Here is a 14,002-nt window from a genome sequence, read left to right on the forward strand (position 1 = left end):
TACCTTATCCTTTTAAATCATTTTATTGACAATGGTTTGTAATTTGTTTTTGACGACTGAAACTATTTTACACTGAAACCCAATTTTCTGATTACAAACATATTGCTTTTTTTTTCACTTGAGGCACATGGATTTGTTGCAGCTGATCTTTTTGACCTGAGTTCAAAAAATACAAATATCAGATGGCTTATTCATATTGCAGTTGCTCCCACTGGCATATTACATTAAACAAAGTCTATGTTTTTGGTCGGAATCCCAAAGTAAAACCAAGCATAAATAGAACAAAAAAAAACCAATAACCACAGGTGGCACACACTTTTCAAAAGGTATATTGTACAATATTCTGGAAAGACAAAAGATGAGCCAGATTAAGTTTCGACAGGAAGAGAGAGAGCAATGCAGAAGGAATTGCATTAGATGCAGCCTACACCCATCTGTTGTTACCTTTTGCCCACATTCTAGATAGAGAAGCAATGTCTTGGTAGTGAACTATAGAATTAACAACATGAATTCGAGGACAGCAGATAGCTAGACGCAGAGCTGTATGATCTGCGAAAAGTACAAATCGCAGCTAACATAAACTACCAGTAGTAGGGCAGTCAATTGTACTTTCAAATTTGATACTTTTACTACCTTTCAGATATGTTGCAATGTTATTTATGAGGACCAGCACTTTGGAGTGGGAAGGAGACAACACTCCTTCCTATCAATTCATTCTCTCACCCTTTATTCCACCAGTTATCAAGCACTGGCTGTACAATCAATTGTTTAAGCACTGTTATCATTTTGCATTCATAATTATTGTGATAGATCCAATTAACTCTGAAATGTACATTAACCGATCTGTATGAAAACAATATACCTTGGGATGCTGAAAATCTGAAATTATGAACTGAAAACTTTGAAATTTCTAATAAAAGATCATAAGCATGAAACATTAACTCTGTTTTTCTTTCTCCACAGGAACTGTCAGATCTGATTGTTTCCTGTATTTTCTGTTTTCCTTAAAATATTAGTATCACTCGGAAAGGTTACTATTATTTCTTTCCCCTATGTAACCACTTACCCACAAGTGGTTGTATCCTCTTAAATATACTCAGAACCTGGAAAAAGCAGCTCTTTAAGGGCAGTTTTACATGATTTTTTTGCTCTCTTCTGCTAAGTTCCCAATGTTAGGTCAAATATATACTGAAAGCCTATCCTCATAATCAGGGTCTCACAACAAAGGAAGGGTACTAATAACAAACGCTGCTTAACAACTGATTAAAAATTCTTTACTGTGTTTATATGAAACATCTTGAAACGATTATGAATATGTAATAAAGTTAAGTATATGTGCAAGTTGCAAATTCTCTTGATTTCAAAAAAAAAGTTTCATTAAGGTTATCATATGATATTAAGACTTCACTAGCTGTATAAAACCCAAATGAATTACAAGTTAGTTACAAAGTGGAAGAAAAATTCTTAAACTGGCACAGTATTCAAGCCCTAAAGAGGAACTGAGCACAGATTTCTTTTTAATCCTGACTAAAGAAAGAATGGTACGATATACACAATACTTGGCCTTAGCCATGAAACTGACCTCACTGTTTACATCTTCCACCTTAGTTCTAACCTGACAAGATTTTCATCATATGCTGTGGTCATGAACCATAAAGAAAAACAGAAACATAACACTGTTTCATATTAAATGGCCTAGAATTAATTTCACACAAGAAAATCTACCTCAGTGGTGGCTTTATCATGTTGGGATTTGATCAAAATGCAAAGCATGTCTCACAAATTCTCTGTGATAGGGTGATAATTTTAAGCATACATTGGATCTGCTCATTCATAAGTAGCTTGGAGGTCAGAATACACCAGCCTATGTTGTCCCTTGATAATGAGGTAAATACTTCATGGAGTGATATTTTAACCAAACATCTTAGAGTGCAAGGTCTGGATTCAAGTGCAAAGCAATGCAAGGCTGAAATGATGTTCACAGTAAGGGAAGTAAGGAGTACTTTTTCACCAAAAGTTGGAAGAACAGAATTACTTATCAGAAAGAGATAGACTTGTTGGTCATAATGGTCATTTCAGTTTCCTAGAAATCATAACTGTTCTTAGTGAACACATTTTAATGAAAATTAGCTCTTGAAAGGCATATGGAAACATAATTAAATATATCAGGCCAGGCTGTCAACAGTACAACTGTACTAATTATTTGCTGTAAAAAGGCAAGTCTAATGACTAGACTAATTGGTGTGTCCCACGTGCAATGTAACATTCCCTTAAACATCTGACTAACCTGTTCCTACTTGAATGTATGTGGGCAGAGAAGTCTAAACATAATTTGCAACTCGTAAATAACACTTTCAGAAGAACATTGGGCAATTCCCCACTAAAAAAATGTTTTAAACTGATGGAGACTTTACTCTTGCAAAAATAACATTTCTATAAAAATCGACTAATAGATTAATTTTGAAATACATTTGAGTTTTATTGTGTAGGTAAATACAACAGCCAATAGCACTAAACAAATTGAATGCTTGGTGGAATAAGAAGAGTAATGTTTGACTTGTTACATTAATTCTATTTCTCTCTCAATAAATTCTGACAGAACTACTCAGTAGATTAGACAGAGATAGTGGTTGGAGTTTTTACAGTTACTTTATCCATAACTTACAACTTTTCATTTAGCCCTTTAGATAATGGATTGGAATTCAGCTAAGACGGATGGGAAAAAAACCTTTACCTTTGGGTTCCCATTAAAATGTATCAAATGAAAGGGGTTTCGCTGATTTCAAAGCAGCTATTGATAAGTGAGAAACAACAGTGTACAGTCATAGAGATTTGCAGCACAGAAAAAGGGCCTTCAGTCCAATCAGTCTGTGCTGATCAAAACAACCATCTGATTATACCAATCTCATTTTTCAGCACTTGGCCCACAGCCTTATATGCCTTGGCATCACGAGTACACACCTAAATACATCTTAAATGTGATGATAGTTTCTGTCTCTCCCACTCTTACAGGCAAAAGAGAGCTCCAGACTTCCACCACCCAGTGGTTGAAAACTTTTTTCCTCACACTCCACTAAATCTCCTGCCCCTTAGCTTAAATCTATGCCCCCTGGTCACTGATCTCTCCACTACCCTGTCTATGACACTCATAATTTTATGCATCTCAATCAGATCAGTCTCTTCTGGTCCAGGAAAATAATCCGAGTATATCCAATCCCTTTTCATAACTAAAACTCTCCAGTCGAGGCAACATTCTGTTAAATCTGCCCTGTACGCACTCCAATGGAATCAAATCCCTTCTATAATCTGAATTCGAGTACTGTACACAATACACTACTCTATGTGCAGGTTAATCAACTTTTTATACAGTTCCAACTTAACCTCCCTGCTCTTAAACTTTATGCTTTGACTAATTAAGGTAAGTATCTTATCTGACTACTTAGGCAGTTTATCTAGCTGTCCTGTTACCTTAAGAAACTGGTGGACATGCACACCAAAGTTCCTCTCATACTTGATGCTTCCTAGGGTCCTACTATTCACCATGCATCCCCTTGCCTTGTTCATCCTGCCCAAGGGCATCATTTCACTCATCTGGATTGAACTCCATGTGACGCTGATCAACCCATCTGAGCAACCAATCTATATCCTCATGTAATCTAAAGTTATCCTCCTCATTATTTACTACTCCACCAATTTTCATATCACCTGCAACCTTCCAGATCAACCCTCCTATATTCAAATCTGAATCGTTTATATGTACCATAAACAGCAAGGGCTCCAACACTGAATTCAGCAGAAACACAATGGTTTCGAGTCACAAAAACACCCTCAACTATCACCTTCTGCTCCCTGCCACTCAGCCAGTTCTGGTTCCAGTTAGGCAAATTACCTTGGATCCCACGGGCTATTAGGTTCCTATACAGGATCGTGTCAAAAGCCTACTAAAATCCAAGTAGACTGCATTCGAATTGTCCTCATTCATACACCTATTCAACTCTTTGAAAATTCAATCAGGTCGGTCAACAAAACTGTGGTGGCTATTAATCTCCAAATGTAGATTAATTCCATCCTCAGTATTACTTTGAATAATTTTCCCACCACTAAGGTTACATAGATAAATTGACTTGCGGTTTCCTGGTCTATCCCTTGCAGTCTGCTTGAATAATCACATATCATTTAAACATACCGGATTTCTTAACCAAAAAAATCACATTATTGATTGATCTTACAAATAAAATGTATGTAAAATAAAAAAGACATGGTTAATAATAATCTATATTATATAATCAATATTTTAATAATTTACTTATGTTTAAAATCACCCAATGGTGATATGTTGAGAACAGAACTTGGTACCCAGTCATTTTAGGTTTCATTAGTCAGAGATGTTGCCTGAAAATTAAATAATTTCAAAAATGATGGCTTACCATGAGGTCTTCAGGTGCAGGTCTTTCTGTTGGCAACTTTCTCATACTGTAATAAGCAAACATTATAATTATTTCATAATCTTTATAACCTTTGACGTATGATCACAGTTTAACAGAAAAATAACTGATCAACACAGATTTTGGACCCATGTCAATTTTCAGTGATCTTGACTTTTCAGAAATTTGGCTTCTCAACGCTTGGTATGTGGAGCAATTATCTCTCCAGAATAGCACCTGTATTGTACACGCACAGTTCTAGTGGGTTATGTTGGATGCCATTTTAGCAGAAGTTGTCCTTTAGCCATCCCAGAAGTGAGTATTAGCCATTAACAAATTTAAATATGGGGCCTAACATTCACTTCTATCCTCCTCAGCCCCAGTGTCCATCATAACTTGGACTTGTGCCTGATGCAGCCAGCACCAGCACCGATTTCTTCTAGCAAAGCCATAGCTAAAGAAAAAGATCCTATGATCTCCAACCCAACTGCTAACCTCCATAAATAGGTGTCCATGTAGCAGCGCCAGTGTCAGCTCAAACACCTCTTAAATTCTACAGGTTCCTACGATCATCATCTTCCCTCAATCCCAGACAGTTCCATTAATCACATTCGGTAGACGTCTCTAATAATTGTCCCTGGCAAATCACCTGCAATCTTCTTTCTCAGTCTCCTATGGCCTTCAATAGTAGTAAGACAGAGTTGTTCTTTTAACAACACCCTGAAATCTTCTTTCTTCACCCCGATCAACTAATAACACTTTAAAGCCCAGCTGTTTCTCTTTCAGGATTCCATGACCTTACCAATTACTTAACTGAACATTCACATATAAATCTGTGCAGGCTTCTATACTCATAATCAACAAATGACAACAAATGCCAAACACAAAATCCTTGACTCCTTCCCCTTTTTAAGTTAGCACCCTGCAGATTAGACAGTGCAGAACTCCTAGGCCTGTTATTTTTGTGAAAGGACCATTTTGTTTATGGTCATTCTGGCATGACCAAGGAGGTTATTGCTTACATTCCTGTCAGTGATAAGCCTCAGAGCAGGGGAGCCAGAGTTAGAAGACAGAGGGCTGACAGGATAGGGGAAAGTGAGGACTGTAGATGCTGGAGAGCAGAGTTGAGAGTGTGGTGCTGCAAAAGTGTAGCTGGTTAGGCAGCATCCAAAGAGCCTGAGAGTCAACATTTTGGGCATTGGCCCGTCATCATGACAACATAGGGCCGTAGGGAAGTGCTGAGGGAGTTCAACAAAACATTTTTATTTGCAATTATTGTTATGATTAGAACAATTACATGTTCTGTGCTTAATTTTCGTATATGATTAACATCTTGTACAAATTTATGCAAATAGGTGAAGTTTTCTCATTAATAGTCCTTGCTTCTTGAAGAATAGAAACAGTGACCATTATTGTGGGCCCCAACACAACCAGACACACTGTACTTCCAGACTTCACAAGTGAGGTTGCTGTTGAACCCCTTAACAGTAACAAACCTGTCAGCCTTTTTAGCCACTTGGATGGCAAATTCAGGTCATTCTGTTTATAAGGCAAAAACATATTCACCGGAAGCTCTATGCACTCTCTCATCAACGCATTCATGGAGGTGGACTAACTTCTGTAGTGTTAGTGCTTCTCTTGAACTGGCCATGAAGAGGTTCCAAATGACAATCATCCATCTTGCAGGTTTAGTGCTAACCCTCTCCCAGCCTCGTATTTGCCATGAGATAAATCACATGTACCTACAAGATCTTACCCCCTGCAGCACAATGCACTATCACTCAAGAAAAAAAAAAATCCAGACTGAGATTTTTCTTCACAATATTAAGGGGACAGGTTCAGTCACCATTTATTGCCATCCCCACAGACTAAAACCATAGTTAGAAGATTGTACTAGTAAGCAGTGTCCATTTTTCTTCCTCAATGTTTCTAAGTTGGGCTATAGTTCCATAGATACCAACTGCTCCCTTGAAGTGCACTGAGTACCTAAACATCATATGCAAGCCTGGCCAGCAAGTGTGGACAGGCTAATTGACCACACGGAGACAAACCCAATTTTATCCTTATCAGATGTTTATATTCATATTTTACACATTGGAAATAACTGTACAGCATTAATGGGCAATTAAAAATCACTCTCACAGCTTGGGAATAAATGAATGGACTGTTGTGCCTTCATTAGGCGAAAGTAACGTCTGCAGATGGTAGAGATTAGAGTCGAGAGTGTGGTGCTGGAAAAGCACAGCAGGTCAGGCAGATCTGAGGAGTAGGAAAATCAATGTTTCAGACAAAAGTCTTTCGTCAGGGATGAGGCTGGGAGCCTGGGGTGGAGAGATAAATGGAAGAGGGGTGGGCCTGGGGGGAGGGTAGCTGAGAGTGCGATAGGTGGATGGAGGTGGGGACAATGGTGATAGGTCAGAGGGGAGGGTGGAGCGGATAGGTGGGATGGAAGATGGACAGGTAGGTCATGAGGGTAGTGCTGAGTTGGAAGGTTGGAACTGGGAAAGTGGGACAAGGGAAATGAGGAAACTGGTGAAATCTACATTGAAGCCATGGGGTTGGAGGGTCCCATGGCAGAAGATGAGGCATTCTTCCTCCAGGCGTCAGGTGATTCAGTCATGTCGATGGAGGAGGCCCAGGACCTGCATTTCCTTGGTGGAGTGCGAGGGGAAGTTGAAGTGTTCGACCACTGGGCGTGGGGTTAGTTGGTGAGGGCTTCATAGAGATGTTCTCTGAAGCACTCTGTGAGTAGACTTTATTTGTTGTTCCTCCAGAAAACACCACAGAACTATCAAACCTCAGACCTTAAATCTGTATGGCTTGGTAGCACTTGTAATGCAATAGTTCTCCTGCAGTCATTGAGAGAAAACTTCAAAAAGAATGTTAAGTGTTCTACAAAAATACAACTGAAATATCATTACAGGACTGAAACAAAACTAGCACATGCTAACCTTGCTTCTGTTTAGAATGCAAAATGAAGTAAATTGCACTTTCAAAACTGTGCTGCGTGATTTCTGGACAAAATGGAAAAATACAATACCAATCCTAAGAGAATTACAAAATGCAATTCCATCATTCCAATCTTAAATTTCCCACAAGTTTACTCCTAAACTCTTCCAATATCGATACTGCAAAACACCAGCATTTTTATAACCATTGTACAGTCAAAACTTCTTTTAAAAACTACATTAATAATAATTTTTATAAAAACATTTCCTTAAATTATACTTTTTTGGGAGACAGACACATACAAACGATGACAGCTGTGATATCACTATTACTACCATCTGCTTTAATTACATTTATTTCATGTACTTGCACTTTACGAGTGGGCTGGGACATGTAAAAGAACAGACTATCTGGTTTGGTTTTCCAATACTGTATTTGTTTAATTTTTTTTAAAAAGAGATGGGGAAGGGATAATGTTTCAGTCACTTAGCAGAAAATAGCTGTGAACGATTAAAAAAATAAATTACAAACAAAACCCTTCAGCAAAACTGTACACTCTTTAAAAAAAATTCAATAAAAAGTTTATTTCTTTTTGCATCAAAACATCTTTTAATGTTTTTATAATACACAAGTTGTTTTCTATGAAGTGCAACTGTCATTTAAGGAAATGTATTCCCATAACATCTTATGCTAATATCAGATGACACTCAAAAAATTAACAGACTCGAGTACTAAACAAGAAGCATAGTTATAAACCATTAACTATCGCAGAGGACAATTTGCTGTCTCCATAAACAAACATATGCACCTCTGGAATAATGCACCCATTAGCAAGCAATTCAAGCTGTCTAAAGACTTGTTTGGTAACGGTCCTAATCTATGATTCCAAAGTAGCTGCTTCTCCAGGGAAAACAAAGCTATTACCCACTATCATTTAGGTTTCAGCTTGACATCTGTGAACATTTCACACCAGTTACCCCGCCTTCTCCTTTTTAAAACTTTTATGTGACATCTGATAATTTCAAAAGCTGCTCCATGTTACGGTGTTGTATGACCTTCCATGTAAGTAACATTCACAGAAATTAAGTAACAGTATTCTTTTCTTTCTTTGCTATCCATCTGTTCACGGCACACAGACCCTCCCTGCCTATGGAAAGATGTAGAAGAGCCATAAGGTCTCCTGGAGTCTGAGAGCTAATGGAATGTATCATTTACACTGAGGAGATGGCATATTTGCAAACGGAGCTTACCACTGAGTGATGAAATGTACAAATGGCTCAGAAAACTCTCCAACCGGAAGGACTGGTGGATCCTGGGAAGCAGTAAGACAAAGTGTATGAGGGAGAGAGAGAGAGAGAGAGAGAGAGAAAATGGAAGAGAGAAAGGAGAAATAGAGAGAATAAGTAAAGGAGAAAAACAAAAACAAAACGGTTATTTCAATGAATCAATTTTACTGACAAGTTGAGAAACTCTATGCAGTCTCTAACACTAAACTTGAACATTTTAGAGAAAGTTATAGATTGAGTTTCTAACTTAACTGGAATTTAGTCATCTATTCAGTTAATACAGGATGATTAATTCTATTTTAATGGGTAATTCTCAGACTTTAATGTAAATACTGTACTACTTTGTGCACGTGGTTGGATTATTTAACTATTAAAACCTACAAGCATTTTCTTTAATTTTTTACATGTGGAACTGACTTCATAAAATATTAAAATACATTTGATGGGCAGATATATCTCAAATTTCAAAAATGTTCCCTTAAAACATTGTTTTAAAACTTACTTCTATATAACATTAAACTTTAACAGTTCACTAGAACTAAACTATATATTAATTTTAACAGACAATCAGAAAACATATTAGAGACATATTCCAAAAATAATCAACCTGCTATCATACAATTGGTTTACTAACTGCATAAATTCCAGGAAAAACTACATAAAGATTTACCATTACAATTATAAGCAAATAGTTATAATAGCAGCCAATTTAAAGGCTGCAAGATGATTGTACCACACAGTGCATAACAAAAACCCTCGGATGCAATTTCTTTGCTATTCCAACAAAAAAAGATTCAAATCTTACAGAATTATGCACAGAAATTTCTTAAAATTAAGATCTGCGGGAGTTTAATGGCTGCCTCATCAAATTTGCAATTGCTGAAGAACAGCAGAATATAAAAGGCAGCTGGAAGTGACTGCATTTTCATCTGTTCTCATTTTTCCATTAAAAATACCTTTTGGCTGCAGTTTCTGTGACATCCCTGTTAAAACTACCCTGCAAAGTATGATACATGCACCTATTTAAATTAACAAAGAGATGACTTATTTTAATCTCACAGTGCTTTGGACTGCTTCAGCCATTTGGATGAGCAATATATCATTACATACAACCTTTCAATGCTTCAGGCAAAACTCAATGTGTGTAGCGTTTAGTAGGAGCCAAACAATTTCTCTACTATATAACTGTGTCAAGTGCATGCGTGCATTTATTATGGCAAAAAGAGAAAGAGAAAGGTGTGTCTGTATATATGAGTGCTTGCTTTTTCCAGATTGGGGGTGGGGGGGGGTGGAGAATTGGTATGGAAGAAGGGGGTGGTGTTGAAAAATCTTTGATGTGATGAAAACACATGAAAAGCACCTCTGCAATTTGTAAGCTTCATTATCAATGGTAGCAAATAGATACAATCAGAGCTTCAAATGTGATTAGTAAATATACATGTAATTGCCGTAGCCAATTACAACTTCAAATTATCAGAAAAATGAGATCAGTAATTACAAGGGAGAAAATTAAGTAGATCTCTCATCTGAGCTTTGTCTCCCATTTATACAACAGGAGGCTGCTTGAAGAATACAATCAAGTCAGGAAAGTAAGTTAAGGGACACAGAGGTAGGAAGAGCCAGTGAAAAATGCCATTTGACAGTGAGCATTACGATTCAAAATCTTTTACGTCCAACATTACACCGGAATGTAACGGTGGGCAGTGAGAACAGGCTGGGACACCTCCAACAGCATGGCTGATGTCATATCACTGACAGATTTCTACTTCTACAGATATATCCATAATGTACCAACATATTTATTGATTTTCTTTGTTGGTGAGATATTTAATATTTTCCCTGCACAACTGTAATCAAGCAGCAATGATCCTTGGCAGCCATATCAAAGCAGATGCCAGCTATGTTGGCATTTGTAAGTTAAAAGAAAATGAAAATGACCGATCACAAAATTTATTCCCTACATTTTGACCTATGTAGTACACAGATGCTTTAACAGATGCACTTCTGGCCATATTATTTTAGGTGAGTGGGTCAAGACTTTATTATTATATGACAATAATTACATTGGTGAAATATTGAACCAAGCATTCGTTTAGTTATTTGTTCATTCAAACAAAGATCAGTTCCAATTTTGAAGTTTCCTGCCTCAAACAAAAATCTATTAGAAGAGGACAGAAATAGGAAAACTTGATTAAGGACATATTTTTACTTAAAACCAAAACAGAAGATAAATTCCTACTGGTATTTAAGAATTCAGAGTCAGATAACAGTTTAACTCAGGCAAAATATAACTAGCTTATTGCACGTATTTCCACAATACAAGTTTAGATTACTAAAAGGCCACCTGATGAGTCAAAGGATTGTACGTCAACAACATGTTTTCAACAAGAAAACAAATCCACTTATTTTATGTTGTCTTTGTTTAAATTCAGATACCAGAACAATGGTACCTGTGAGTCTGTTCTGATTGTTTGTAGTACAAAATCTGTTTCCCTTATCCATGTGGTAGACTGAGTCTGTAAGTCTAGTAAAAAGACAATGACTCAGTATTGTAAGCATGAGAAGTTAATGAATGACAATGGACCCCACTGTTAAGACATTTTTAAAAATTTAGCAGCAGTTATTTGTTATTTAATTATAATTTGTTTAAAAAAAAGTCAAACACCATTTTTAAATCAGACATATTGCAGACTAGTACAGGGTAGTAGACTGGGCAGATGCGTGGCAGGTGAAATGTAATACAGAGAAATGTGTGGTGATCCACTTTGGTAGAAGAGATGGGAGAAGAAATATAAGTTTAATATCACCATTCTAAAGAGTATGCAGGAACAGAAGATCTAGAGGTGCATCTGCATGGAGGATCTTTGAAGGTGGATGAACACATTGAGAGACTAGTGATCATGGGCTTCATACATGAAGATATGAGTACAAAAGCAGAGAATTATATTGAAACATTAGAAAGCTCTCTTTGGGTCACAGCTACAGTATTGCATCCAGTCCTGGTCACCATACTCCAGGAAAGGTATTGGATCCTTCAAAGTGTGCAGATGAAATTTACCAGAATAGCTAAGGGAATGGAGATTTTAGCTTCTAGTTTGGTTTGAAAATACTGAAATACTGTTCCCCTTACAGAAAAATAAAATGAAGAGAGATTAAGTACATGTGTACAAAGTTATGACAGGTTTGGAAGAAATACACAGGAAGAACTCTTTCAATTTGCTGACTTTACAAAGACTGGGATGAGGGGAGTTGGGGCTGGGTGGGATGCACTTTGGAGAGTTGGTGCAGACTCACTGGGCTGAATAGTCTCTTTCTGCACTGTAGTATTCTATGATTGTGTTTTTGATAGTTAAATTAAGTTAGTTAGCCAGGACCTTACGTAAACTCCTGATCTTCTGAGTCACAGCAAAAGGCAGATCAGGCCCGAGTTTAATGTGTTGTCTGAAGGGCTATACTTTTGAAATGCAGTAGAATGTCACCATTCTTGAACCCATGACCTTCCAATTCAGACCAACTGAGCCATTCTGACATTTATTCTTTATTAGTTCAATTTCAAGATGGAAGAGAAAAAAATTATTGCAACACAAGAAAATGTGTACAAATACTTGATCCAGTTATCTAAAATTTATTTCTCTGCTACTTATTTTAAATTGGCAAGTGCTGCTTATAAAAGAACAAAGAAAGGATTTGCAGACTTGTTAACTGTACTCTAAGCTTTCCATGGTGCTAATTCAAGGCCTGTGAATATTTATAAATATTTATAAAAGATCTCATATGTATTGCTATTTTGCTGTATTTTAGATTTTAAAAAACTGCAATCTTATTTTCTCCATTTTAATAACTTCATGTGAGGACTTTCAATTAATAACTCTTATTTACTCATAACATGCTGGGGATTTAAAAAAAATTGAAATTATATCCTTTATTGAGGGGTAATTCAGAAAGGAGAGACCAGGGGTCAATAGACCTAGCACTTAAAAAATAGCGGGTTAAGGAATAATTAGGTTAGCTGTTAGGGAAAATAGTTTATCTTCAAGCGTGGCTAAGCACATGTGAGCCTTGTGCCAAAAAGCCACACTTGAATGAGACCATAGATATGAATTGTCACACAATTAATAGCCTTGGTGTATTTTCCATTTTCTAAACTAAATGGTACATACAGGATGCAAACATTCTTCACTCTTTTGCAAAGAACAATATTCACATTGTAAAAAAGGTTTAATTTGAGGCAGTTTAAGTAAGCACTTGGTCAGCTGAAATTTAGGTGGCCCACTGAATTCCACATATTCAGCTCGAGCACAGCGAAGGGCAATGAAAAAATACTTTGAGTGATGCCTTTGCCATGTGAGTAATGAACAGTTCATGGAGGTCAACCCATTACAACTGAAACAGTTTAATTATTAATTACCTGCAATCTATGAGCTAAAGGACAAGTTCAGTATGTTTAGTGTGTGGTAACACCAACTGGACTCTCTCTTGGCATTTGGTTATTAGCACATGTCAGCAAAGTGCTCAGGCATAAAGAAAAAGACACAGAGGCAGCAAACACACTTAATATGTGTATTGAGAGAGACTGCCAGAGAAAAAAACAGGGGGAGGGGCGGTTAAAAATTCTCCCTGATGATCTGTTATAGCTTGTGTGCAAATTTTGTTATTTTACAGCGTAATCAATATTCTTTTGCCTCAGGGTGAGCACAGTTGCAGTTTGTAAAAAATCTGGATAAAAATAATCAAACAATCAAGAAAAGAGGGCCTCAGTGGTCATAAACCAGCAAAGGATGAGGGAGATGGGGCCACGCAGGAAAATATTATTTTACCAAATTTGTGAATAAGCTCAAGACTACAGGGCAAAAAAAACCAAGATATTCATTAATATAAGCTATTTCTTAACACAAAATGTCAATTTGAGAACAGTGAAGCTCTGTCACCATTTAGGGGCTATCTTTGGTCTCTTGTCAATTATAAGCTGAAGGAGCACAGCAGTACTCCTTCATAGTGCTGAAATAACTAAGGCAAGGCAGCATGAAACAGTCACAATACCTTGCAAACCAAACGGATCTGATACAGAGAAAAAAAACATCTAAATTAGTCAATGTTCCTCTATTTTTCTCTTAGTCTCAAGCTTTTTATTGCTTTCATAAAATACCACAGCAAATAATCAAGCATGACCACTGACATCCTCTAGATTGAGTTTTAGAGCCATTAAATGAGCTAGGCCTCTTGGGAAGGCTCCTGCTCAGGTTAGTCTAAAGGTAATTATTCAGCAATTTGAGCCATGGCTCTACCTAGTTCCTCTACGGTGCCTGAATGGCATGCATGGATAAGGTCATATTTGAGCTTGAT

General features: G+C 37.0%; 1 protein-coding gene across 3 annotated transcripts in view; it reads right to left on the bottom strand.

Moving 5' to 3' along the window:
• Window positions 1-14,002, bottom strand: part of map2k5 (mitogen-activated protein kinase kinase 5) — a 385,015-nt gene that overhangs the window by 44,807 nt on the left and 326,206 nt on the right. For 2 of the 3 annotated variants that reach the window (XM_072565276.1, XM_072565278.1), the window contains exons 20-22: window positions 13,700-13,717; window positions 8,624-8,685; window positions 4,428-4,473 (exon numbers count right to left, since the gene is read on the bottom strand). In XM_072565276.1, coding sequence (XP_072421377.1) covers window positions 4,428-4,473; window positions 8,624-8,685; window positions 13,700-13,717 — 126 coding nt within the window. The remainder of the gene's footprint in view (window positions 1-4,427; window positions 4,474-8,623; window positions 8,686-13,699; window positions 13,718-14,002) is intronic. The other variant, XM_072565277.1, reaches the window with a different exon arrangement.

Source organism: Chiloscyllium punctatum, chromosome 48 (genome assembly GCF_047496795.1).
Source record: "Chiloscyllium punctatum isolate Juve2018m chromosome 48, sChiPun1.3, whole genome shotgun sequence".
In the NCBI taxonomy this organism is placed as follows: domain Eukaryota; kingdom Metazoa; phylum Chordata; class Chondrichthyes; order Orectolobiformes; family Hemiscylliidae; genus Chiloscyllium; species Chiloscyllium punctatum.